Source organism: Ammospiza nelsoni, chromosome 3, assembly GCF_027579445.1.
Source record: "Ammospiza nelsoni isolate bAmmNel1 chromosome 3, bAmmNel1.pri, whole genome shotgun sequence".
NCBI lineage: Eukaryota > Metazoa > Chordata > Aves > Passeriformes > Passerellidae > Ammospiza > Ammospiza nelsoni.
In genome coordinates this window covers 96,408,605-96,434,050 of record NC_080635.1, presented here as the reverse complement: position 1 = coordinate 96,434,050, position 25,446 = coordinate 96,408,605, and the positions used below count along the sequence as shown (strand labels likewise).

Here is a 25,446-nt window from a genome sequence, read left to right as displayed (position 1 = left end):
CTCTGGAATACTGAAAAATAAATATTAGCTGACTATTAAAGAAAAAGCAATTGCAAGTAGTTTTTCCCTCTTTAACCAAAATGCTTCTTTCTTTCCCAAATAGCAGTGTTTTCCCACTGCTCCAGAAAATAAATATATTTATTAGAGAAATTATACTGTACTGAACATAGAGAAAATAGTCCATTCTGCATTTCAGAGCAATCAACTCACATGGGTTTGATTCTTCTAATATTTCTGCATTTGCAAACATGTTTGTTTTATTGCATACAAAATTCTCTGAACCATTCAAAAATTTTCCTTCAGTATGGGACTGGATCATATTTGGAATGGTTAATTATGCATATACAAAATAATTCCTGAAAGTTAAATAAGTTTCCCCTTATATTGAAACAACCCTTTTTTAAACAGAGATATTGTAACTGGTCCTTTGCAATTTCCAGTCAATTTCTGATGCATTACAGTTTTGGAATTTTTCCCATTCGGTTTCTTAATTTTCTAGTTACAGTAAGCAAATAGTAATTTTCCAAAAGTGCATTATGCAGGTTTCCATTTTGAACATCCATTAGTGAATTTGGAATAGGCAACTGTCTGCCCTGCAACATTTGTATACGTCTTCATGGCTGTTCCACTCTGTTTTGAGACTTTTGCAAAGCTCACATCCTTATTTCCTCCCAGTGTAATGGAAAGACTCCATCATTTATGTGAAACAATTAATTCTAATAAGCTGAAAAAAGAAAAAAAAAGGAAATTTAAAAAGCCACCGGAACTCTAAGGATGTCAAAAGAGTTTGAATAAGAGCTTTAAACATGCCTTCTTTCCTTTATATTGGTGAGGCTGTAGTGGCCAGTGTGCTCATATTTGTGCTGTTTCAGTGCTTGAGAGAATCAAAACATTTGGTGGCATAATTCTGGATTTTCACAGAGGTGAGGTGAATTACAGTGCAATGCAATTTTAATTCAAAATACAGTAAGTTTTTTATTCCAGATGCCACACATAGAACACAAACACAACGCTGCAGCTGCTCTGGCTTAACACTGTTTTTGAAGTTCTGTTTATTCAAGAGAGTTACTGATTAGAGCACTGTAGTTTGTCCTTAAAAAGGATGTCATTCTATATTTAGATGCAGTACTGACTTAAGATTGTATGTGATTGAAAAGCATGTAGCATAAAAGTGTAATCATGGCATTTGTTCAGTGGCACTGTGGATTTAGCTCAGTAGTTTCTGTCTTAACTCTTATGTGCTAGCAGTTAATGTCTAAAGCAGGGGCTGGGTAGGATACTTGGCCTGATAGGAGGCTGGTTATGTTAAATTATGCTGGGTAAGGCATCTAGGGCTGTATATAGAAAATACTTTTGGACATAGATGTGGCATCTTCTTTTGGTCCCCTTCCTCCACCTTGAAGAAAAAAATCTTTACTATATGTTGTATTAAGATGGCAGTCACTCCAGTACTGGCTGGATTTCACAAAATCTAGTGAGTTCCCATTCAGTTGACCTGTGGGCTTCACTGCAGTTTCCTCATGGTTTGACTTGCTCATTTTTACTGTTCCCTATTTGGAAGCTGAGCCGTGTTTATAGGAGCTGGATACAGTTGTAGGAAAGGTTTTTAGAATCACTGGTGCTCAGTGGCCCCTGGACCATGGTGTGAGCTGCTGCTCCTAAGACAGCAGCTGGTGGGAGTCAGTGGTGAGCCCTGAACAGCCTGAGGTGCCAACTGCTGGGCTGGGAATGCCAGCAGCTTTCAGAGCAACCCCATGTGAGAAATCATAAAACTCAAGGTGCTTTGTGCAGGATTCAGTGTTTTCTGACAAAATTCTTCATTAGAATGCCTCAAAAGATAGCTGTGATCTCAAGACTTCTGTAGTCCCTGGATGAATCTGTGCATCTGGTCTGTATTTCTCTTTCCTCATGTTAATGACCTGATTTTAAACCCATTTTATTTTCTCATTTCATTTCCTCATTTTGAGCACATAATGAGGTATGTATTTGTCAAGGTTAGTCACCTGGGGCTGTTTTGCAGTCAAAGGACAGTACACTCTGAACTCTTGTATTCTTCATGGTTTTGGGAGTTAAATCTAGGAATACAAATACTTTCATATTAGAAATACTTTCTAATATGAAAGATAATCCAATTATAATGAACTGTTAAATGACTTCTAAGATGTGCCTTATAATCAGTAAAATTGCTGACATTGTTAGTCATGAAGGAGCTGTAAAATAATTTGTGAAGTACACTCTTTTAGTCTGTGGCTATGCTTTTCCCATTGATGTTAACACATGTGCAGTTCATCATAGCCCCTTTTTTCTCATTTTGCTGGTGAGCAAGAAGCAACAGCTGCACAGGTGGTAAAGTGAATGGAAGAACTGCATTCCAGCTGTTTATAGATGTCTGGTTTTGTAATGCAGGCAAGGAAAGCACAGATATTTTTGGCATTTGAAACTAGCTGTTATTAATGTTTAAAAAACCAGACCTACTCTTTAGTAATTGCTATTGAAGTTGCTGCAAACTTCAGTGACTCTCCTAATGTCATGAATAGTGCACCTTGGAAAAGAAATGTTACATAAGCTTTAAGATATAGAGTTGAAAGAGAAGTGGTTGCACTGAAAATATACTTCATTTTGAAGATTCAAAATGATGCAATGTTTAAATATAATATCTCAGGGAAACTTATTGCAAATATATGTGCGGTTTCAAAGAGCAGCAGTTTTTTTGCTCCACAGTAGAACTTTATCATATTATTTTTGAGCCCAGTTGGAAACCTGCAGACATTACTTCATTGCAGGTACCATATTAAGAGGATCTTAGCCCATGTTATTTTTCTTCTGAATTGTACATTCAGCTGAATTGCTGCAGTAAAATATTTTCATTTTAATGAGCCCTGCTTTGTGGAATAATACTATTTATTTCTCCCTGTATTTGAAGGGAAAAAAGGTTAACTTCAAAATTGCCTTAAATTTGTTCATCTATTAGCTGAGATGACTGATTATCAGATTGTATCAGAAGTAGGTAGGAAATCATTAGGACAACTTGTATGCCTCCTGTAGAAGTCAGTGAATTAATTAGAAGCAGCAGGTATAAGAAGAAAAAGCTAAATCCAGAAGTAGTGGTAGGAAAATGCAAACTCTGTAGCACTCAGCATTAATTTTCAGCATCATTACTTTTTGTGCTAATCTCTATTGCTGTGAAGGGAAAGGCTTTCAGTTTCTTGGGAATCACAGCTGTGACACATAGTGTAAAGGGATAGGAAAAGCTCAGCCATGCCATGAAAATCTCATTTAGGATGTTTTTTGCAGTGTGATTGCAATACAAGGCAAGTAGAAGACATGGATTCAGTTTTTTCTTTATGTCCCATCTCACTATAAAATTCTCTTAACCGGCATATGAAAAACTGTCTTTTAAGCCAGTCTGATATCTAGAAAACAATTCAATTTTTCAGACTGCTGGATTATAGGGAGCAAAACAGAGTGAGGGTATCTATATAGCTGCCACTTACAGGACGATACCTGGGCTGAAGACCCCTGCACCAGTAAATGGTTTCATATTGATACTGAGCAGTCAGTTGATGAGGCTGAACCTCTAAAAAGCCACTGATACACAAACTGGGACTTCTACCTTCTCTGACAGTATTCTAACCAGTAAGCTGCACAACCATGCTTGATGCTTTCCCTCTTTCCCCTCTCCCCATCTTTCCCAGCCCACCTGGATACCCCATGAAAGGTGGAACAAATTCAGTACAGGTGAAACAGGGGCTCTTTTTCATGACAAGTCCAGTCCACCTGTTGAATCATAAGTTGAGTGCTAACAGCCTGATTCAGGTGTGGCTTGGAACCAAGGCCAGCAGCCAAAATCTCCCTCAATATTTAAAAGAAAGGCTTCCAGCAGGAAAGCTTCCAGATGTTACTGCATCTGGCCTTGGTGGTTCTCTGGTGGGGGAGTCTGCCTTCTCTAGCAGCATGTTGTGGTTGCTCAGGGACCACCTGTCTTCTACCACTGCAGGTTCACTGTGTACACTCTCAAACCAAAGGCCACAAGGTGAATATGGACTTTTTTGTGAGGAAGAGAAATAATTGGACATTATAAGCAGAAGGAAAAGTCAGGTTGTCTTCAGCAAATACAAAAAAAGCATGGAGGTGTTTCTGAAACAGTCTTGTTACTATATCTATGAAACCCCATGAATTTGAGAGAGATTGCTTGGTTATATTTTAAACAAAGAATTTTTGAAATCTCAGCTTCAAATTATTAATTTGTAGATATGATCTCAATATATGGAGTGGGTTATATCCCTATTTCACTGAAATCAACAGAAATTATATTATTTAATGGGGTGATTTTGCAGATTGCAAATCTGTTTAGCTTATTGAAAAGCCAGATCATTCCATGTGTCCAGATGGTTTTCATATTTTTACATGTCTCATTTAGAGTAACTTAAGGGATTCATTAGAAATTCTTTAGGAATTTTGCATAAAACATCAAGTCTCATTCAGGACTGGGGCAGTTTAACTTATGTTGAAGAGAATTAACCATAAGTAAAAAGTTTTCAAATTTGTATTCTTGCTTTGCATATTTTTTTAGAGTTTAGAAGGAAAACATGATATGTTATTATGAAATAGGTCTGATAAGAACTAGTATGCTTTATGTTTCCATTTTGGAGTTACCATTTTATCTTGCAGTCCGAAGGATAGCAAAATTATTTAACAGACTCTACAAGCAATTACCAAAAGGTGATCTGAATAAACATATCAGCACAGTCTCACTCCATTGTGCGTTTATATTCAGTAAAGTCACAAGTCACTTGTAAAGAGAACCTTCCAATAAATTCCTGCTGTAGTTGAATTTATTTTTGAGCATCATGGTACTTGAGTCCTTTCTGTTACCCTTGTTGCAGCCTTGTCTCCTGCAGATGTTTTTACTCAGGCACTGCAGGGCCCTCACAGGGAATTGCTTAGCGTTTCTGCTAAGCAGTGTTCGAATGCACACCTGAGAAGCACAGTGAGACAGTAAATTTGTATAACCTCCATTTGTCCTGTAGATTTCTATATTTACAATTGCTGCTTAGAATTGCTTTATTTCTTCCCCTTCCATACTCCTGTTGACTTCCTCATTTTATGTTCAATGTTTTCCCAAGAGGTTTCCAAGTGTGCCCAAGCATAGCTGCTGACAGGCACTGGAGCAAGAGAAGATAAACCTGGCTTAAGGAAAGGAGACCTGATACGCTCGTCTCTACAAACTCAAGCTTGTGTTTGCCAGGTTTTTGAAATTGTCATGGCATTTGCTGAGTGACTCAGCCAGCAACCCAGTGCCTAGTTGGAGTTTGTATATTCACAGACAGCCACAGATTTGTGGATGATTCATAAATAAACTTTTATCACTTTTAATTTTACAGAGCACAGATCTGGAAAATGAACTCCCTAGAGTGTCATGTCAAAAACTGCCTAGTGCTCTTATGTGTTAATAGTTTTCCCATAATATACCCTGGGAAGTATGCCTCTGGTTTAGTTGCTTTCCAGCCAAGAGTACCTTCCTCTAGTGACAGTGAGTTTTAGTTTTGTCAGCCTGAAAACTATTTGGTCCTCATATCACTGTGAGTGAAGATTTAGGTAAGTAAAGTAAGACATTGCTAGGATTGAAGCTTCCTTTTGTACCTGTCTAATTGATGATTTGAGCAATAAGAGCTTTAGGTAATGTGTGGTTTTCAAATCACAGTTGATTTGAAAAGTGAAGTAACTTCTATGTCTGTCCATGTATTCCTCCTGCTGGGTCTTCTGCTAGTTCTTAGGCATGTGCAGATGTAAAAGCAACTAGATCAGGGAATTGCTTGGAAAAAAATACTGTATTTACTGAGTTAGACTTCTGCCTAACTAGTCCTCTATTATCACAATACAAAGAGAAATTTTGAGATAGAAGATGTAATTTTTTTTCTTTTTTTATATAGCTTAGGAACTGATATCAGTCACTAATACCTTCATGTAGCATTACATTTCATTCAGGCTCATATGCAGTTCTATTGTAGGTATTTCATAGCATATCTTTTTAATATTTTAAAAATTTAAAACAGAGTCTATATCCAAATGGATGGTATGCATGTGCTTGAGATGTCTGTCTGCTGCATAAATATTTCATATAAATATTTCTTTATTGTAGTTCTAGTATGCTGAAGAACCAATAGCCTATTTGATTTCCAATGTGTTATTTTATTCCAAGTATCTTCTTTAGTCCATAAATAACATGTTTCATTTCTGCACTAGACATAAAGGCATTATTTAATGTAGGCATGTCTTTGAATTTCATACAATTTTGTTATATCTAAAAGCAGTTAAAGAGAATTGCCATACTTAGGTCATGTGTTGTCTCGTTGAATGCGTTCTGTTTTAATGAGAATCCTCACCCTTTCTTTTCTTGATCTCTAGTATAACATACAAACAGATCAGTACAGAAGTTGTGATAACGTCTCTGCCAAATCATCAGATAGTGATGTCAGTGATGTGTCAGCCATTTCCCGAACCAGCAGTGCCTCTCGCCTCAGCAGCACAAGTTTTATGTCAGAGCAATCTGAGCGCCCGCGGGGCAGGATCAGGTGAGTTCTCCTTGCAGCTTCAATTGCATCACACTCCCTCTTTCACGGAGTGCCAGAACACAACCAGAAATCCTTGAAACCACAACATAAGAATTTGTGAAAAATGTTATGCACAGATAAACTGTCTTCCATGACTGGCCTAAGATAAACAGTATTTTTTGCAGTTGTGCATCGTAAACAGAAAGCAAACTTGCCATGAGAAGATGATAGATAAATGTATTTATCCCACTTGAACTGAACACAGACTGTCCTCTCACTGTTGGCTAAGAATCAGTGTAATCAGTATGCCAGTAAGGTATTACAGCAGAAATATTACTAGATTTTTTTAGTTAAGCAGTTTTTTCATAAAAGCTTCGTTTTTCTTCCTCAGTGTTTTTCCCTACCTACTTGCCTTTATTTGGCTGTTTTCATGTATATGATAAATTGCTAGATTTGAAACTATTTGAAATTACTAGATTTGAAACTATTATTAATGTAGTAATTTTGATATTTCTTGTTCAAAAGTATTTTAGTTCATTTCCATTGTTAATAATCAAGTACATCTTTCATCCTTGATACTAATCTATTGTGGGGCTAGGGCTTTTTTTCGATGCACACATTTGTTTTTGTTTTCATTTAACTTGATGACAAAACTCTCAGCAACTACGACTGCTCTAGGATTAGCTTAGTAGTCTTTGATTACATTTGCCAGTTCTTGAACTGCCAAAAATTTGACTTTTGGTGTTCTAAAACACAAGAAGAATTATAAACTGTAAAAAATAAATTATCCCTACCAGGAAATCTAATATAAGTCTGGAAGCCTAATATAAGTCTGGAAGGCATCATTTGCCACTCAGAACACTTCTAGACAGACTCAGGGTCTGAGAAGATCAGCTGCAGGAGTTTGGTATGTTTATGCAGAAGGAAGGAATGTTAGGAAAACTCAGCAACTGGCCTGTATGTTTGAGCTAGATACACCTCATTTTCTTTTCAAGGAATGTTCACAAGGGTGTTTAAAGTCATATTTCATATTGCTGGAGGTATAACCTGACAACTGCAGTAAGCCACAATCCAGCAGAAGACTGCAGTGGGACTGTGAATGTATTTAAAGCGATTTCAATTCATGTCCTTACATGCTGCATTTCATCATGTCCTAACTTTTCAGTATTTGACTCTTACAAGGGGCTTTTTTCATACCAAAATACCTTATTTCACAGACAGAATTTTTCTCAACTAGGCCCTCTCACAGTGTCTTTGTCAGGTTCAACAAAAATAGGATTTTTTCCCAGAGATATGTGTGACAGATTTTATCAGAAATTTTCCTTGAGTTCAGAATATCTGATTGTAAATATCAGGACTGGGAGAACCAGTAACCTTGTGTGAGCCTGGCAAGGGTGAAACCTGGGCTCAAATCCTCAACTTCTTCCATTCTTAGGAGTAGCAGAGCACTTTGGGTGCAGGATGGGGTGACCTAGTATACAAAGCCAAGTGTCTGCAGTGGGAGTTCCAGTTCAGCTTCACTCTAGACCAGAAAAGTGAGATGTAATTGGAATTTAGATGCCTTCCCTTTCTGATAATGTCCACAGGATCAATAGCTCAGAAATCAGACACTTTATGGCTAGCTTTAATCTTCTCTAAATTCAGGTAGTACTTCCATAGTGAACAAAATGTGTAGCAGTTACATACAATGCAGTTCCTTCAGTAGAAATATGAGGAAGAAATTGAAAGACTGGGGAAAGGGCTGATTGTTTTAGGAACAATTATTTTCATCTTGAGATTCATGCTGTGTAACTCCAGCCTTAAAAGCTATTTATCTTCAGTGGAATTCACCTAAAATAGGTTTTTAATAAATTATTGTTTTAGCTTACCTAAGTCACCATTAAAAGGGAAAAAACACCTATTATCTTGGATGGTTCACCTCATCTTCAGACAGGTGTCACAGGCAGGGGAATCATCTTTTTCTAGCTTTAATTGTTGAAGAAACCCTAGATGACTTGTTTAGATTGGTTGCTTTAATTTTTGACATTTAAGATTAAAAGGATTCTCTCAATTACTAAAGTTTCTCTAAGGTCAATATGAATTAGAAGTTTTAAGTTCAAGCTTGATTAGTAATTTGAAATTCAAATTTTATTTTTGCCTCCAAAGAACCCAACGTTAACATATATCTAACAGGATGGGATAAGGATAGGATGGTTGAGCAGGAGGGGTAGCATTTTTTGTCTATCTGTTTTTGTCATTCTGAAACCACCTATCATCTTCATTTGGAAGTGTGTCAGGCCAGTGGCCATGCCAACTGTGTGAGCATAATGTTACATTTAAAGACAAAGTTTGTTGAACTGCCTTTTCTATGCACCTACTTCTCTTCTCCACTTGTGTTCTAGAGATGAACCTAGTAAGCTTATAGAAACTCAAAGGAGGTAGCTCAGTTCTAGCAATTTCACTAAATTAAGTCATTCAACAAATGTCCTTATTTTGAAGAGTAGTCCGGGGCTTAGATTAGTAGCCTGAAGTGATTGATGCAAGTTCTAAATACAAGTATATAAAATAGCTTCTTGCTTTCTAATTTGTTTAGCATTTTGAGATATGTGTTATAACGAATGGCTTTGTGTGGATAAGCTACTCTGTATATGAAATTATTCAAAGCATCTTTCTTGTCACTCTTCTGGGAAGTCTGGTTAGCTGCTGTGCTCTCTAGTTGGAAGTGCAGAAAAAAGTACCAGGAAGTTTTGGTGTGTAAACAAAATGTTCTGGGACTTCTGATTTGAATCAAAGTCAGATTTATTAATTTGGAATTGATGTGTATTTAATGAGTGAAACCAAGTTATCAGTCCTTCTTTATGGAGATTTGTTTTTATTGATCACAGTTTTATGCATTCACGCTACAGTCACACAGTACTTTGTGCCTGTGTGTGTTGGAGACGTCACTGTGTATGGCTCTGAAACATTTCTTGCATCCTAAATGAAGCAGAAGGAAATGTATCTGCGTTTAATTCAAAAGATTGATAAGTAAGAACCCATGATAATTAATCAGCACCATGTGGGCTTGATCAGACAAAGAAGGACATTTGCTGACTTAATAAAAAATTATGCCAGATTCTGTCATTGCACCACTTTTCATTTGTAGCCTGTTTATGCAAAGATACCTGGACTTCTTGGTGCTGTTGAGTAGGGAGCTGTCCTGCATGGTAAAGGTGAGGTGGAGGCTCCTGTTTTGGAGGAACAAGCTACCATAAGGTGTTACACTTAAATCCGATTTAATAAAATCTGCTAAATTTATGAAAGACTAAATAATTTTTTTTAAAGTGAATTTGTTTCACTGTATCTGGACTTCAAACAAATTGCCCTCGCATTAGGAATATTACTGTTATCTCTCATTTTAAATTTGAAAACCACATCTTATTAAGAATTATGGTTTTTATCTTGATCAATGTGTGATATAATATCATTATGTCTGTGCCAAATTTTAATCTGTTTTTACACGCTTTTTTAAATTGAAAGCTTAAGTATAATTAAAATATCTTATATGAGCTTATCGAGGAAAGGGGATAATGTAATGAGTTGTAATAATGGATTTAATCCAGTTCTAATTTATTTCACATGTTATGCCATGCCACTGAATGGCTTGTATCACAAACTCATATATGGCTTTTGAGAATTTTGTTCTCTGTATGTCACTGAAGTTTCTACTGTCAGATTCTACCTGACAAACATTTTCTTCCCTGATTTGCAGAACGGAATATACAAATTTTGTGCAGCTGTTGTTCTTTCAGTACACTCACACTTAACTCCAGTACACCTGACCTTTGAAATGGGAGTGAAGGAGTAGAGAATTGATGATTTGGAATCAAGTGAGGAAGTGGTTCATGGGTTGATAGGCAATGGATGCAGAGAGATGGAGACAGCCAGGACCTCATAAACAACAAACCAGGGCAGAGAGGAGCCACCCAGAGTTTATACACATGAATAAGGGTGTGATTGAGAGAAGAGCATTTAGGGAAAGCTCTCATACCTTTTCTGAGGAATGAGCACAAGCGTGTGGCTCTCCAGATGGCCTGTGCTCTAAAGCATGGGGAACGAGCCAGAGGAATTGGAGGTTTGTTGTGCCCTGCAGGGCTGTGGTCTCATCATGATTACAGAGAAGTGGTGGGATAGTTCCTATTACTGGAGTGCTGCAATCCATAGAAGCACAGGGCAGGATAGCAAGGAAGGATTGCAAGCCTTTTCTGTGAGAGAGCAGAATATGCAGGGAACTCTGCCTAGAGATGGGTGATGAACCAGCTGAGAGTTTATAGGTCAGGGTTAGAGATCCAACCAATGTCATGATATTGTGGGCGTCTGCTATGGGCTTCTTGATCAGGAAGAATTGGATGAAGCCTTTTTCCAGTTGTAGGTTCTGGTTTTCATGGAGAATGTAAACCATCCTGGTATCTGCTGGTTGAGCAATGCAGTAGGGCACAAGAAATCCAGGAGGTTTCTGTAGTGCACTGATGACCAAAGGGAAAGTCTGGAGCAAGGACTCAGCAGAGAATGAACTGATCAAGGAACATTTAAATAAACTGGACATGTAAAAGCTATTGGCATGAGATGAGGTGTACCCATGAATACTAAATGAGCTGTTGTTGACTGATGGCATTGCAAAGTCAGTCAGTAATCTTTGGAACGTGGCATTCAGGGGATGTTCTTGAAGACTGGAAGAAAAATCATCACTACTATCTTCAAGAAGGGAAAGGGGTCTTGGAAACTATAGGTCTGTCAGCCTTAGCTCCACATCTGGGTAGGTGATGGAACAGACAGTCCTGGAAACTATTTCCAAACATATGTGTAGAGCAAGGGGGTGATTGTGGATAGTCAGCATGACATTACAAAGGCATATCAAGCCTGACCAGCCTGATGGCCTTGTTTCATTAGCTGGCTAGCTTGATGGATGAGAGAAGAATATCAGATGTTTTCTATCTTGTCTCTGCTAAGAAGTTCAATGCCCTCTTCTTAAACACCCTCATAGACAAGCTGAGGAGGTACAGCCCAGGTAAGTAAACAGTGAGGCAGATTGGAAACTGGCTGAATGCCAGGATTAGGGCATTGTGACCTGTGACACAAAGTCCAGCTGGAGCCAAATCATTTGTGCTGTATGCTTGGAGTCAATATTTAGGCAGTACTGTTTAACATCTTCATTTGTGTTTGGAATGATGGGGCGAAATGCACCCTCAGCAGGTTTGCAGACAACAGAAAACTGATATCAATAGTTGATATAATAGGGGGATGTCACACTATTCATAGGGACCTCAACAATGGAGAAATTTAGGAATCGCATTAAGTTCAACGAAGGAAATTAAAAATCCTGCACCTGGGGAGCAGTAACCCCATGTGCCATTGCCCACTGGGGGCACACAGCTAGAACACAGCTTTGCGGCTGGAAAGCAGCTTTTCAGGAAAAGCCCTAGGATGTTTCTGGATGCTAAAATAAACCTGGGCCAACAGTGCCTCCTTGCATTAAAGAAGTCCAACACCATTCTGGGGTGCATTAGGAAGAGTGTTGCCAGCAGGCTGAGGAATGGGATCCTTCCCACTCCATAGAGCTGAGTGGCTCTGGTGAGACACATCTGCAGTTCCCAGTCCAGTGCTGGCTCCCCAGTACAAGAGACATGGAGCTAGCTACTGGAGCACATCCAGCAAGGGGCCATGAAGATGTTGGAGTGTCTGTCATACAAGGAGAGGTCAAGAGAGCTGAGTGTCCAACCTGGAGCAGAGAAGGCTCAAGGGAAGTCTCATCAATGTGCATAAATGCCTGCAGAGAGGGACTGGAGAAAAAAGGCCAAACTCTTCTCAGTGAGAGGATGAGCACAAACTGAAATAAGGCAAATCACATTGAAACATGAGAAAAACATTTTTTTCTGCGAAAATGTGTTAAACACTGGAACAAGTGGTACAGAGATTTTGCACAGTCCAGTATCTGGGGATAGCCAAACCCCGAGCAGATATGGCCCTGTGCAACCTGCTCTTATCACACCTGCAGTATGAGTTGGACCTTGCAATCTCCAAAAGGGTCCTCCAGCCTCACCTGTTCTGTGACTCTCTTTCAGGTTTTCATTTCATGCTGCTTATTATGCTGTTCTCTTGCACAAAATGCTCAGTGTCTTTAGTTTGGAGCCTGGTAAAGTGGCTGGAGGTTTGCCATCTCACTGAGGACAAACAGCAGACTTGAGCTGCAGATCTCTCAAGATGATGTAGTCAGAGGTCACTCTCTGGACTGGAGATAGATTTTCTCCTACTGGTTTTCCATTCTCCCATGTAGTACATAAGAGCTAGTTTGATACAATTTATAGTAGTGAGGATCTAGAGAGAGTCTGAGGAGTCCTCTTACCTCTTCTCAGGATTCCCAATAATGTTGCTTGTTACATCATAAATGTATGTGATGTGACTGGTGCAATACAGTTGTTCACTCCTTCCCCCACCCTCTCTAGACCAGGGCTGCAGCCACCCTTCTCAGCGCACTAATTCACTGAAATGCAACATTACAGCACCACAGAGCCAGCTGAGCAAAGTTATTCATGTCATAATAGTGAGGCAAAACAACACACCAAGGTTTTTCACAAATTGATGAGACCGAGGTCTGTGTTGTAATAAAGAAACCAATTAATTTCATGTTAATTACAAAAGTAATTAAAATCTTTATATTGAATTTGTGCTACAGTGACTAAGGGTGTAGTCAAGGTACTTTACTCATGAAAAAAATGAAATGTAAAATCTTTTCATTATGGATATAAATATTGCAAACAGAACTAGTGGAGGCAAAAACAGAACGCTAAAGCTTATTCATCAATAAAAGTAAATCACCTGGAAAATGGGAACAAATTCACCAGACTGGCTTTGTGAAGGGTATTTCAGACTGGCTTTGTGGAGGACATTCACTATGCCACACTCATTATCTGAACCTGGGAGAAGATCCTGAAAATGTGTGGAGTATTACAGATATTTTATACCCTGCCTAAGTTTGATCCCGTATTTCTTAATGAACCAGTGTAAGGGCAAGTTCACATTATATAAAGAAAGGATTGAGCTATGTGAATTTGCAGTGGAATACGCAGTGCTGGAGCCTTGCATAAGAGGGATCTGTTTGTGTGTACTAGGTAAAATTGGGTATTCCTAGGGTTTATAGCTCTCATTATTGATATTCTGTATAAAAATAAACGTCATTTTAATTATTCAAGGTGTTATCAACCCAGATCCTTGTCTGGAAAGGAGACATCATGTACCACAATCAAGGTGGTTCCTCATTCTTGGGTTCTGAGAGCCTTCAGGGTGCCATGGTAGAAGACATAGTAGATGATCTTGTGTGCTGTCTGTGCTGTGGCACTGCCAAGCAGATTGAAAGAAACCCAAAGCCCTGAATGCCTCATGCATTCCTAGCTGGTGCCATCAGGTAACCATGATCACACCGCTCTGGCCGCTGGGTCTCTTGCTTAGGTGTTGGCAGTGTATTAAGAGCTAGATCCTACAAATCTCCACATCTGCACAGACAGTGGTCTGGCAATGTCAGTCTGCATCATGTTGAAAGCTGGCCCTCAAATGGCATTTTCAAAGGGATGTTTACTGGGTTTCTGCTTAAATTCTGCCATGTGCTGTAGTTCAAAGCATCACTGTGGAAGGTCTGTTCTGTATTTCTCGGGCCTAAAGCACCACAGAGTCAAATACCTGCAGCAGTAGCAGAAATGATGAATTCTGCTGCATATATATATTCACTTGGGAATCAGATCAACCTTTTCAGTTGTCACATTTCTAAAGAATCTTGAACCAAGTTCTCATTTGCCATTTATCTTCCATATTGTACCTGCTTCAAAGCCTGTATAGCTAAGGTCTTGCAAATTTATAGATGGCTGCAGTTGCAGTTTATCAGCTGGGCTATGGGTCACCAGAATCAATGCTTCAATATGATTTGGTTTTAATCAGATGTCAGAGCTCCAGTGCAATGGTGCTCGTTGAAAAATTACTCATTTCTTTTCTTAACATGAGCTGACATGGCTTTGGGGACATAGTGCTGTTCTCTTTTCTGAAGTTTCCATTTTTAATGGCCAAAATACTAAGTTCCCAATTTATTTTTTTAATTATGTCTCTGCAAATTTAACTTGACTTAAGAGTATTTATTGACCTGGGTATTTCTTTCTCATGACAAATTGTAGATCCTGCAATTTTAATGTGCAAGATTTTTTTAAGATGATTAGTTATATTTCTCATAAGTGTGAAATCCTACCTCTTCTATGCAAATTGGAATTCCTCCTTTCTACGAAAGAAATAGAGATACTAGAACTAGTCTACACTAATTAAATTAATTTGTATATTTACAATGCAATATTTCTTTTGTATTAAAATTACAAATAACAGTCTTTTTTGTGGATTGGAAATTTATAAGACAAAAAAAAGTTAATTTCACAGGAAAATGAAAACCCATTAAACTCTTTAATAAGTCTATGCTCAAGATAGTGATATATTTTTGCAAAAATTAATACACTTTTAATGGTTATTAATAACATGCTGTGCAACACATTGGCATAATGGCAACATCTTAAATCTAGGTTTAAAAAAATCAATAGTTCATATCCTTATTTAAAAACAGGGAGGGGAGATTTCTGTGTGTGCTTAACAAATTGATACCTTGATTCAGTTTCCTCCTAGAGGAGTAAATGAAATGTTCTTTGTGAACACAGAAAGGTATTTTAAACAAAAATTTAAACTCTTTTGTCTAGTTTTTTATGTACACCAAAAGCTTGAGCTGATGGAAAACTCATCAGTCTTCATGTAACTGTGTTGAGTAGCTATTGTATACATACATACATACTATTTTTTGACTGCTACTTTGCTTAAAATGCAACAATTAAAATAGAGAAACGTGGATGTAAGAACAAACAGTGCAGGTCTTGTAAGATAATGCAGTTTTATTACAGTGCAAAATGAAATTTGTCAGTACTGCAAATTCCCTAGCAGGGTTAGCAAGGGCTAAGAGCTTCACAGATGTGGACAATTGTGTTGTAGCTGTCATCAAAACTGATAAATGAGGAGGGTTTTTTTAAAAGTTCAGGATGGTAATAATGTTCCTTTAAAAATAAAAAAAAGAGTTTTTACATTGCAAAAAGTCTGATCAAGATTTTGAGGTGAAGCCATAGGGATAAAGCCTTCTATAAACTTGTTTAGAGAATGAGGCAGGAATTTTAATTATCTTACTTGCCTAATTTATTACTGCTCTGGGAAATCACTCTTTGTCCCATAGTTTTTATTTGATTAATGACAAATCATTTCAGACATGCCTGTGTTGGTGGCCATATACTGCCTGTTGCATGGCAGTTCATTGTGTCTTGCTGCTGTGGATTCAACATTCCCATCATGAGGGAAGTTTGGAGCAAAACTCACACATGATTCTTTAGGGCTCTGGTTTGTTTAACCCAATGACAAAGTAAGAGATTGCATGGTTGCATGGTTGCTGAGTTCACCTTGCAAAATGGGATGATGGCACATGAAGAAGATTTCTCTGCAAAAGCAGAGAGGATAGTGAGTGTTTTGTGGCTACAAATGATAAACTGGCCATCCTTTGAGGGAATGATAATATACTAAATACTTGTGATGGGACATTGAAAAGACTTCTTTTGTTCAGTTTCCACAGGAATTTTCAGGAACAGTTTTGGTTTTGGAAAGAGTGATAAAAAGAATTTATTCCTCACTTTCTTATTCTCTTTCTACTTCACTATCACCATGAACTCTTTCCTTACAGGGATTATTGTCCATTATACTCTTTTTGTACTTCAGTTAGTTGGCTTTGTCTTGAGTCGTGCCTGATGGGCAACAATTGCAGCCTCCCTGCATCCTGGACAGTCTAGCTAATTTGTCCCAAATGCAGAACAGACACGAGGGAGGTACTGACTTTCTGCCTCTGACCTGGAGACAAATAGTAATATTCAGGAAATGTATGATCTATTTAGCAATAGGGCCTGTGAGTGAGCGCAGTGTCACTTTGGAACAAGAAAGTTTCCTGGCATCTAAACCTGGTGTCTGATAGCTTTGCAATCTTTGAAATCTTTGAACATGAGAGGTATCACTTAAAGAAGTTGTTTTACCAAATTGACAGGTGCTCAGAAGAACTGGCAGCTACTGTGTTTGTGCCAAATAGAAGGATCACCTCGTTGGAATCTTTCAGTCAGGCATTAGCCACTTCTCCAAGTGAAGTGAATTGATAATTTTGGTTTTGTTGTTAGTTTTGAGGTTTTTTATTGTAATTTTTTTCAAAAGGGCCAGCAATCTGCCATGGTATAGCAGCTGGAATTTAGAATATATTAAAGAAGAAATTTTACCATGGGCAGAAACCAGGCATGGAACATTTCTACCTAAATTTTTCATGTTTGACAAACAGAGCAGATATAGGTAACAGGCAAGGCAATTTTTGTCTAAACTCTCCACAGTGGAAGCATCCACTGCAACACTTGAAGTAAATTGTCACTCCTACTTTGTTTCTGATTATTCAAGTCACTGCAGCTAAAAACTGAGCCCCAAAAAAGTTTCATTAGCTGTGCATCTCCCAGTTTCATTAGAAACACATTGAGCATGACCTGTGAATAGTTAATATTGCTGCTCAGGTGTCCTGTCTTGGGGCAAGGACAGGCACTCTGATGTAACCTGAGTCACAACTTGTGCTTTTTTCACAGGGAAATACAGGGCAGTAGCCTCCAAATTATTACCATGAAGGGAACATAAATTAAAACATTTTAGATAAGCTGCTTAAAAAATATAATGTACCTTCTTTACCCCCAAAGAGTGTATTACAGATGGAAACTTCTGGTTCTGAGGTCATTTATATACAACATTAAGGTGAAGCCAGAGTAATTAATGTTTTAATTATTCATTATCTAAAGATAATGATTTTTAAAAATCCATCATTATAAACTGCTTTATGTATCTGTCAGAGAGGGAGGGAGATGGAGTATTTAATCCCTTCAGAACATCTGTACATGAAAAATGTACTATGGAGCATTGCTTCTGCATTTTTAATTATCTAATTATGTTTCCTCTTTAAAAGAAACAGTCACATCACCAGCAGTCTTTCTTAACAATTTCAAAAAAATGGAAAAATTATTTTAATTGGTTTTGCATTTAATTACTGCAGTTGATAAAGATGAAATGTAATCCATAAACTTTTAGTTTAAGTACATTATGCTAATATTTTGAACAGGCTGTACTTGTTATTTTTAGATTAAAGAAACGTAGCAAAATAATTTTAGTCATGGCTCAGACCTCAGAGTACTTATCACTTTCTTTATCTTCATCTCAGTTTAGTATATTTTTAAAATCTTATCTGCACTTTTTTTGTTATTCCTGACCTTACACTATCCCATTCAGCTTTTCAGATTCTCCTCCTGCATTTCCTTTTTTTTTTTTTTTGCTATTGCCTGTTGCTATCTACTTTTGGAAAGGGGCAGTGAGGAATCTATTTCATATCAATGGTGTAGCATTTTTGACATGAAGAGCAGCAACACCACAGGTACTTCAGTACCTCGTGCTTTAGAGGGAAAAAAATACAACAGGGAAAATAACATTACGCCTGAATGTCATGCAAAGGAAGAAAAACTGGTGAATTGAGCTTTCTTGATGCTGAAAAAAGCTTCCTTCAGTGTGGACATACACATCTTTGTGTTTGTCATACACACACACACCCCCAACATCTATTTTCTTGATACAGATTTACATCCTTTCTGTTTGGTAACTGAATATATGCATGGCTATATGCAGTCAAGTTTGAGCTGTTTGTCCTTTGATTCACGTGAGCCTTCCCACATCAGCTTTAACAGCAATAGTTAACCCTGAGCAGTGCCCCTGGAGTGGCTGCTTTTGTGCTGGTTTCGTTTTATGATTCAAGTCATTACTTGGCTTCAGGCTGGTGGTGCCTTGGGTATGTGCAGGCAGACACAAGGGCTCCCACATACAGAGACAATTGCTCTGCTTGTTTCAGGGAATATAAATTAAGTTGAAATGTTCATGGCAAATAATAAAAAAATCTGCTTATCTTTTGCTTGGAAAACAGTTAAAATCTGCTTATCTTTCATAATGTTCAGGCTTGCTTTCTGAATTGTTACTCTTTTTTTTCATAGAGAAATGCTAGTTTTCCAAGTTTAAAAAGTAGAAATCTGTCAGAGCTGTGAAACTGGCACAGTTCAGTGGTCAGTGTGCTCCTGAGAAAAGCATTGTCACAGCCCAGATTCTGACATACTGTGCTCCAATATGGAAATTTCCTGATCTTCCAAAGTAGGATTTTAACCAGTTAAGCTCCCAGAGGAGGCAGATGTTACAAAATGTTCCCCAGCCCTTGGTTCAGTGAGAGTTTGCACACTGAACACAGTGGGGCTGGGGATGTTGGGGATTTGTCATCCCAGAGGGAGCGGCTGTGGCACTGAGTGGCACTTTCATGCAATATAGGAATATTGTCAGCAACAATTATAACTTAGAAGTTACTGATCTTCAAATATTTTAATATACCAATAGGACTCTTGACAGCAGAAGCAAGGGGTTTTTTTTGTGATTTTAATAGCTATTTCATATGACATATTTCACCCTAGGGCAATCTAATATATGATCAATGTGCATGTTAAATCAATATGTAGTTCCAGTTGGTACAGACTGTACAAAATTATTATTTGATTGAACCAACTTTTATGGTCTAAAAACTTCTTTTTACTAACTAGAGAGAATTACAATATAGGATATATGTTTGCCATTTGGTTTGTAAAACACCATGCTTCAATTAATTTATTAAATGCTAATGAATATTTATAAGTTTTTATTTTAAAATTCACAGTAATATATCTTGCAGAAAATGTAATATATCATATATAATATAAGATACAAATATTTTCTTAGACCGATAGAGAAATTTGTAGATATTTAATTAATCGTTTTTGTGTATTGATTATATAATATAATACTAATAACAAGATGCTTATTTTTAGAAATGTAATGTTTCTCATGATAAAAATATCTTCCCTTTGGTCCGGAGCTATGATGTGTTTAGGAGATTATTAGTATTCATGAGCTGCCTCACTGCAAAGGGGAGCACAGGGGCTGTGGTGGGTGCGTGGTGCTGCAGTCGGCAGGAGGCAGGGGAGGCTCAGTGCCCTGTGCTGCTGGGCCGGGGTTCTGCTGCAAGGTTCAAGGTGCTGCCACTGCCTGAAAAGAGCTTACAGCATCATCTGCACAGCAAGGAATACAGGGCATCCTTTATTTACTCATGGCTTGCTTTCTTGGGAAAATGGGTGGAGTAAATATGAGGGCTCATGAAAACAAACACCTAAAATATTTTTTAATACATCATCAGTAATTCTAAGAGAATGAGGGAAATGCTGTTATTTTAGCAATGGCTAATCAGTTCAGATTTTTTCTGTGAAAGGATTTACTTCCAGATATTACATAGGTGAGTTCATGGACAAGTATTTTTCTAGCTTTCTTACCACTGTCTTACTAACTTTCTTTTTCAGGTGGAATGTGCAGGTTTTTTATGTAATTATTGAGAGATACTGAGTATATGTCTATATACCAATTTTCTCAGATCTAATGATTTATCCAATATGCTTTTATGGATCTTGAATACATATATAGTAGTTATCTGTACATAGAAAGATATATAATGATGTAATACAGGTACTTGGCTTGATTTCAGTTCTAAATATTTGAGTGTGCTGTACTTTTTAACGTAAGCAAATATTATCCACAATGGTCTTATAGCATGGCCATCTTATAAAATTTGTTTCATGGTTAATTTTATGCTATCTTGTAACTCAAACTACTCTTTGATTAAGTTTTTTTTGAGTTAAAAGCTCATTCTTCATTCCCACAGATGCAACTGTCAGGTAGGGGCAGCTTGCAAAACTGAATGTGTTGCTTTCTTTCATAACTCTGACGGCTGACATGTGAATACAGTCTTGATGTCCTGTGTAGTGCAGGTATAACTTTAGATGGGATTTGTCTCAACTGCATAAGCTCTGGCAGGAAATGCAAGCATTTTTCTCTTGGTGGAGGGAGCAGTGCCTTCCCTGCTGATGCAGGAACCTGGGGGTAGTGTCTGACCCCAGTGCTGGGGAGGCTCCTCTGCTCCTGCTGGGGTTAGAGGGAGCTTTTCTTTACAAGTTAAACTAAATACATTTTTAGAATGTTAAAAATGCAATGACTCTTTTTCTATTCTGAATATCTGTGAAGCAATACACAGGCCCATTTATATTGTCTGTAACCATTCTTAATATGCACAACAATTATGTTGTTATAGCTGTAATTGGAAGTACTTAGAAATAACATAAGACATTTGCCAAACTATCAATCAGAAGAACTGCTAAAGATCATAAAATAATTTTAAATAAAAATTTAGTGAATTAATTCATTTATAACTTAATGGACTATATGGATAAATATGTTGCTATTCATAATCCTGCTACAGAAAACAATATTTATTTATTGTGTTATGATAACTAGGTTTAAATATAATTTAATAATTTACCAGTTTTAGCCCCAAGCCTGCAAAAACTTGCATCTGCATTTAAATGAATGTGTTAATAATCCCAGCAAGTCTGCAAAACAAAATAAAAATTTAGCTATGTTATTATCAAAACAGCTAAGTGCAAAGGGATGTATTCATGCAGGTCATTTTCTTGTTTGTGCTTCATAAATGAAACTCTAGCAGTAGTGAATAAAGCAGGACTGTGAACTAGGAGCTTTTCCTTCAAATGATAATCAGTAATGTAATGGTAAAACATTGTGTTCTAAGGGTAATCAATTAGATGGTATAAGAATGCTGAATTTTACATGCCCATTCTTTTGAGACTGTTGCAGTAATGAAAATTAATAAACTAGCACAGGGATTAGATGAACACAAAGAAAACTTAATGTATTTTCTTTGTTGTAACAAGAGGAAGTATTGGACAGCTGTTGATCCTTGGTCCTATCCCATTATGCCCATTTCTAGCAAATTAATAGCTATTTTGTACTAGTACACGGGAACATATTTCCTAGGAAAGCAGGACCTCATATTTGCCAGGTAAAAACAAGTATAAAATTAATTTGAATTCTAAATTTCTCTGGGTTTTTTTTCCAATTAAGATAAATATTCTAGTACCTATTCTAGTTCTATTCTATCTTTTGCAAAGAATCAGAAATGAAACTTATATGAGTCTTTGAAAAAAGTGATTTTTTCTATTATTCAGAAACTTTCCATGTTCCCTGAATTAGTGAATTCATACATCAAAAATGTTTTTTTCCTAAAGTTATAATACCATCTTTTTCTTATTTCTCAGCTGATGGACATCACTGGCTCCTACATACATATTAAATAAAGTGAGATTAGAGCATTTCAGGTAAATTGTAAAAAAAAAAAAAAAAAAAGAAGTGAACGCTGGCATAAAAACATTGTTATTTTGGTATTTATTATATTCATAAACACCTGAAATTCAGTAGAGCAAATTTAATAATTTGGTAAATAATTCTTTATTTGCATGACAGATTTTATAGTCCATTGAATTTAGTGCTGGAAATTACGTAGAAACAGTCACAGAAATACAATTCCCAGTGCTGTTGGAAAGAAATTATCCACGTGGAAAGGAGTTGTCCATGTCTAATCAAAGTAGGAAGTAGAATCCCTCGAAGTGAGGCCTTTGAACCTTCAAATAGTGAAGTATCTCTTGCTCCAGAGAAGAAACTAGTTAACAGGGCTGCCTTCTATCACCCTAGAGGCCTTTTCTTTGATACTTGTGTAAATTTGTGAGGAAGATGGTAGTTTTGAGGTTTTCTTTTTTCCCGTCTACATTTCTTCCTAGAATGATTGAATATATTTGTGTTTGTGCTCACATTTATGTGAATGTGGTGTGGGGAGAATGGTGATAAAACACAAAGGAATTCTGTAAGGAAACTTTAAAATACAAATGTCTTCTATTTTTTGCCTTTCAAACCCAAAAGCCAGTCAATAAAGTTTCTCTGGGACAGGAGGGAACATGACAGAACCTATTATAAGCTCAGTGTACCTCAGGTAGTCCACTAAAATGTGTTCTTGAATACTTTGGTGCATCAAGCAGCTTGTTCTGTTTAATGGCATAGATGGTTTTTTATCTGAGCTTAACAGGAGCAGATTCTAAGTGCTGAAGATGGTTAAAAGCCTATGCAGAGGTTGATAGTGATCTTTCTATTAGGTGTTGTCTAGTCAAAGACTTAACTTTTCCAACTTCATTTTTAAAGAATAATGTCTATTTCTATGTGCTCTTACCTGTGTGGTCACACATATGGTCCAACCTTGGAAGATGCCAGTAAATCAGGGCCATACTGTTTTAGTTATAGTTTAGGGATACAATTTTTTATACTTTCCTGGATCTGTCTTGGGACAAGACTGATTCAACCTCCAGCAGGGCCCAGATCCATAGAAGTTACAGGATATTATATTTTCTCCCATTGACCCCTTTATTTTTCCGTGGTCTGATTTCCTATCTGTCTGAAACTTGCCATGACACAAAAAAGCCTCTAACCCCACTCTTTCTAATTTTGACTGGGGGAGAGGTAGGGAGGGGTAAATGGGAATGGGGGACAGGAGCAGACCATTGCATCTGCTGGGGAGGGACCTTGCTGGGAGAGACTGCTGGACTATTGGTTAACAAATAAATTTGACTTCAACATACTGAAAAACTGAAAAAAAATTCCTAAACCAGCATGCTAACAGCAGGTCTACTAATCAGCAATGGAAGGTCAAGGAATTTCCTACATGCTTGGCCAGTTTAACAACTGCATCTGAAGTGAGCCCAATTGCAACTTAAATTTCTGTCTCTGCAGAGTGGCAACTAACTTTATATTGACTTTAGAGCTAGGGCATTGCTTGGCCACAGCTGACCTAGGACTGGGTATTAGCATGTCCTGTGTGTACTTGAGACTGTTCTCTAAACTGTGTTTGTGAGCACTTTATCCTGCCTCTATACAGTGGAGCAGAAAAAGGATTTGTATAGAAACATTCAAATGCAATTCAATGCAATTCAGTTAAAGGAACTCAAACAGAACTGCCAGAGTGATTCATTTTTCTGTCAATCAATGAAAATTCTAGTGGGTTATTAGGGATTTTGCCTCAAAATTAGTTTGCTTTCATATTGTAACTATTGCACTTACCTTTAAGGAAGTGAGAGACTGAAGACCTAAAAAATACGACATATTACATGATCTCTTTGAAAAGTATGAAAATTTAGATGGTATCTTTATTTCTGTTAGTCTTTGGTGAACAGCACTGATAAGATGAATGTGTTAAACTACTGCCCCACGTTAATTTACTTTGGTTGTAAAATTGCTGTTTTATTTGTTTCTGTATTGTGGGGATATAGGCAGGAAAGCATCACATAACTTTTAAGTGCCTCTCTGTTGTTCTGAAAAACATGGGGAAGTGTTCATTTTATTTGTTCCCCTCAAAGTGGAGGACAAACAATAGCATTGAAAATATGTACTCCGAGGAGCATCACATTAAGCTTTTACTTGTGAACCAAATAAATGGAAACATATCAAGACTTAAAAATAATTTAGTGATTAAAAAAAAATAAGGCTTTTGGAAATGCTGTTACACAGACAAATTAACATGTTTGTTTTTACTTTGTAACTGTAGTACATTTACTCCTAAAATGCAAGGCAGACGGATGGGGACTTCAGGGAGAATCACAAAGAGCACAAGCGTGAGCGGGGAGATGTACAAGCTGGAGCACATTGACGGGAGCCAGTCGGACACGGCCGTCGGCATGGTGGGAACAGGTGGGAAGAAAAGGCGCTCCAGCTTTAGTGCCAAGGTGGTTGCCATAGTGTCTCGAAGGAGCAGAAGCACATCTCAACTTAGTCAAACAGGTGAGTGAGGCACACAGTCCTGGAAACAGGACTCTCACCAAACGTGGTTTACCTTAATTTCATCTGTGGCATCTGTGTTACATGTATATGCATCTAGACTGCTCAAGAGAAATTTTCCTGCTGTAAATAAACTCCTGATATATTAGTTTTCTTTGATTATTTAACATCTGCAAGAAACAATATACAAATGTCTTTTAGAATATGTGCTGTAGTTACTTGCTGTCATGATCAATGAAAGCTGTTATCTCTTAGAAGCCTTGTTTACAGGTTGGCCAGGAAATGCAAAGAAACACATGTTGGTGTCAGCAGTGGATAATGGTTTGCTAAGACCAGCTTTTTATGTGTAGGAAATTTCTTTTAGCAGGAGAGTTGAGTGTGAATGTGGGAACTGAAATCTGAGCAAGTGAATGGCAGTTATGCAACTTGAATCAGAAGTTGTTCCTGTAGTGGCATAAAATATATTTTTAAAAATTACTTTTGTTTTTTAAGTTGAGAGTTAATCCAATACTTTATTGTTTTGTAATACTGGCAAGTTGGGGTCAGTGATTTCAGACAAATTAGATGACAACGTGATGCTTCATTAGGAGCATAAGCCTTCCAACTCTTTATTGTGACTCCAGAAATCTTAAAAGCTTCATATCAGCATAGCCTCCAGGAACAAAAGCCCATACAGAAAGACAAAAAAGAGAAGAAGAATGTTTTAAAGTCCCTGTCCTGCTCCTGAACCCCAGTGAAGACTTCTGCTTTTGTCTTCACTGGGAGCAGGACCTGACCCTAAGGGTCCTTTCTTACTAAGAGGGGGAAACCAAAGTGGAAAAGCTTCAGCCTACCATGCAATGCACTCTTATTTCAGCATTCCTCTCACATAGTCAGGGTATCTAAAGTAAGGTAAGTAACAATACTGTTTATTTATGTCATCAAATATTTCCCCTGGTTTTCTTTGATTGCCAGATGAGCAGCAGAATTGATCCATTCACAATTAAAGCTTGGTCAGCTACAACAAGAAGATTGTTAT

The 25,446-nt window shown here is 37.4% G+C and overlaps 1 protein-coding gene across 20 annotated transcripts in view; it reads left to right on the top strand.

Moving 5' to 3' along the window:
• The window catches only part of RIMS1 (regulating synaptic membrane exocytosis 1), a 306,477-nt gene that overhangs the window by 241,741 nt on the left and 39,290 nt on the right, over nucleotides 1-25,446 (top strand). For 12 of the 20 annotated variants that reach the window (XM_059469483.1, XM_059469463.1, XM_059469472.1 and 9 more), the window contains 2 exons: nucleotides 6,409-6,575; nucleotides 24,199-24,431. The exons of the other annotated variants lie outside the window; for them this stretch is intronic. In XM_059469483.1, coding sequence (XP_059325466.1) covers nucleotides 6,409-6,575; nucleotides 24,199-24,431 — 400 coding nt within the window. The remainder of the gene's footprint in view (nucleotides 1-6,408; nucleotides 6,576-24,198; nucleotides 24,432-25,446) is intronic. 20 annotated transcript variants of the gene reach the window in all.